We start from the raw sequence: 3,448 nt of genomic DNA on the forward strand, positions 1-3,448 counted from the left end.
CACATCTTGGAAATATATATATGTATATAAATATATATCTATATATATATATACATATGTACATATATATATATATATATATATATATATATATATATATATATATATATGTAAATATATGTATATATATATACATATATATATATATATATATATATATATATATATATATATTATATATATATATATATATACATATATATGTATGTATGTATATGTATATATACATATACATACATACATACATACATACATATATATATATATATATATATATATATATATATATATATATATATACATACATACATATACATATATATATATATATATATATATATATATATATATATATATATGTATATATATATGTATATATATGTACATATGTATATAAACGTATATATATATATGTATATATGTATATATATACATATATATACATATATATCTATACATATGTATATATGTATATATATATATATATATATATATATATATATATGTATATATATATATATATATATATATATATATATATATATGTATGTATGTATGTATGTATATGTATATAAACGTATATATGTGTATATAAACACACACACACACACACACACACGAACACACACACACACACACACACGAACACACACACACACACACACACACACACAGACACACATATATCGACAGATAGATATATATGCACTTATTTCCATATGTATGTGCCTTAATAACCGGCAAATCTCCCTCCGAGATCCCCCCCCCCCCTCCCCCCCTCCCTCTCTCAGCCTCTCCCGGTCCTTCCTCCAGATGACCTGCTCTCGGCTGTGCTTGCTTGTGGCCTTTGTGTCCTGCCTAGCGGTGCTGGCGCGGGCTGAGGCTAACCCCGAGGCTGACCCAAGCCCCGCCGCTCACCCTAGTCCTGCAGCTGACCCGAGACCTGTAGCTGACCCTAGTCCTGTAGCTGACCCGAAACCTGTAGCCAGCCCTGCCCCCGAAGCTAATCCTAACCCGGTTGCTGACCCCAAAGCTGACCCTTCCCCCGCTGCTGACCCGGAAGCTGACCCTGTCCCTGCTGCTGACCCCGATGCTGATGCTGACCCGGAAGCTGACCCTAGCTACGCCGTGTACCCGACGCCTTGCTACCCGAGAGTGCATTACGTCACGAAGTACCAGACGCAAGTACAGGAGGTAAGGGGGAAGGAAATAACAGGTGAAGTTAAGGGCAGACTGACGTAGTGTAAAGGTGTTTATTTCAACTTTTTCGTTCAACTTTTTCGTTCAACTTTTTCGTTCAACTTTTTTGTTCAAATTTTTCGTTCAAATTTTCGCTCGATTTATTTTTGTGTAATGATCGTTCAAATTTTTCGTTCAAATATTTCGTTCAACTCTTTCGTTCAAAATTTTCGCTCATTTTTTTAGATATCGTTCAAATTTCTCGTTGAAAACTTACATTCAACTTTTTATTGTTGTTGTTTCCCTTTTGTGTGTCTTTCGTAGAAATTATGTTGATATGGGATCTTTTATTTAGTTAAATTTCTTTGACTTTGTTTTTATTTACTCTGTTATTTTGTTCTATTTATCTAAGATACATCGTCTATCTATATGTCTATTTTTTTTTCTTTTTTTGCTGTTTCTTTCTTTCATATATGTATCCATTTATCTATTCATCATTCTATCTATCTATCTGTCTAACTAATTATCTATCTATTGGTACGTTTTTTTCATGTCCACATATCCTATATCAATATGTCTTTTTGTATATAATATTTTTTGTCTATCTATTTATCTATCTCATTAACGATCAACATGTCTATCTATCTACCAATCTATATATCTCTCCGTCTAACGTTATCACTGTCATTCTTTGTATATTTCTAATTCTATCTAAATATATACGTTAAAAATCTCTCTCTCCCTATCTCTCTTTATCTCTTATTCTCTCTCTCTCTCTCTCTCTCTCTCTCTCTCTCTCTCTCTCTATCTATCTATCTATCTATCTATCTATCTATCTATCTCTTTCTTTCTTTCTCTATCTCTCTCTCCCTCTCTCTCTCTCTATCTATCTATCTATCTCTCTATCTCTATCTCTTTTTCCTTCTCTCTCTCTCATTCTCTCTCTCTCTCTCTCTCTCTCTCTCTCTCTCTCTCTCTCTCTCTCTCTCTCTCTCTCTCTCTCTCTCTCTCTCTCTCTATCTATCTATCTATCTATCTATCTCTATCAATCTATCTCCATCTCTCTCTCTCTCTCTCTCCTTTCTCCTCTCTCTTTTCCTCATTCTCTCTCTCCCCTTCTCTTCCTCACTCACTCCCACTTTCTTTTTTCTCTCTCTCTCTTTACCAGCTACCAGTGTACAAGACCGTCTACAAGCAACAGTACGTCCCCACAACTCTCTACCACACCCAGTACAATACCCAGTACCACACCGACTACGTCACCAACTACATCCCAAAGTACATCACCAAATCCGTGTACAAAACCAACGTGCAGTATGTAACGCAGTACAAGACCCACTTCTTCACCAACTACCACACGGCTTACGTCACCCAAACCCAGCTCGTGCCACAGTATTTTACCAAGACTTATTACCATACTTTGTACAAGACACAGGTGGCTTACGAGCCTATCTACAAGACGCAATATGTCCCTGAATACGTGACCAAGACGAAGGTGCAGTACCACACGCAGTACCAGACGCAGGTGGTACCCCAGTACTTCACCGTTACTAAGACCCATCATAGTTATAAGACTGTGTGTCCTAAGCCAGCCTATGTGTATTGAAAGGTTTTGATTGATTAAGAAGTTGATGGAGAAGAAGGAGGAGAAGGAGGAGGAGGAGAAGTAGATGAAGAGAAGGAATCGGAATTTAGATGATTGGATTGGAGAGGGAAAGAAGGAAGAGAGTGGGGGAAAGATTAATAAATGAATAAGGTTGAGGTAGAGATAATGGAGATGGAGAAAAGAGAGGGGAATATTTATGACATGTCCATTTATCATTCTCTACCTTGGGCCCTCCTCCCACCCACTTATACACATCCACCCTTCCCTCCACCCTCCCCCCACCCTCCCTATCTACCCCCCCCCCTACCCTAGTTGTGAGACTCAATAATTTTGCATAATCCTGTATTTTCCTATGGATTCATATCTTGCTTTATATATATCCATTTTTTTCTTCTTTATAGAGCGAGAATGGGTAGCTATTTGCTATGCCAATTGCCTATGTTTTTTATAGCTTTATTCTCGTTTCATATCTATCTTTATTTAATACCTTATCTTATGTAATGCTTGCTTATTTACTCATCATGTGTATATACTGTATAAGATATGTAAAGAAAAATATATAATATATATATGTATCATAATAAACACAAATTTGAATAGCCACAAAAATGTTTATAGAAATACCCTATTAAACAGATTACTAGAAATATTAATCACCAGAAG

General features: G+C 35.5%; 1 protein-coding gene across 1 annotated transcript; it reads left to right on the plus strand.

Moving 5' to 3' along the window:
* Nucleotides 1-813: 813 nt before the first annotated feature.
* Nucleotides 814-3,287, plus strand: LOC122256375 (uncharacterized). Its single transcript, XM_086552444.1, has 2 exons — nucleotides 814-1,194; nucleotides 2,348-3,287. Exons 1-2 carry the CDS (start codon nucleotides 814-816, stop codon nucleotides 2,783-2,785), a joined length of 819 nt encoding a protein of 272 aa, XP_086408570.1. The 3' UTR covers nucleotides 2,786-3,287.
* The last annotated feature ends 161 nt before the right edge of the window (nucleotides 3,288-3,448 follow it).

This window comes from Penaeus japonicus, unplaced genomic scaffold, assembly GCF_977035675.1.
Source record: "Penaeus japonicus unplaced genomic scaffold, GWHDUDI00000001_assembly GWHDUDI00000026, whole genome shotgun sequence".
NCBI classification, from domain to species: domain Eukaryota; kingdom Metazoa; phylum Arthropoda; class Malacostraca; order Decapoda; family Penaeidae; genus Penaeus; species Penaeus japonicus.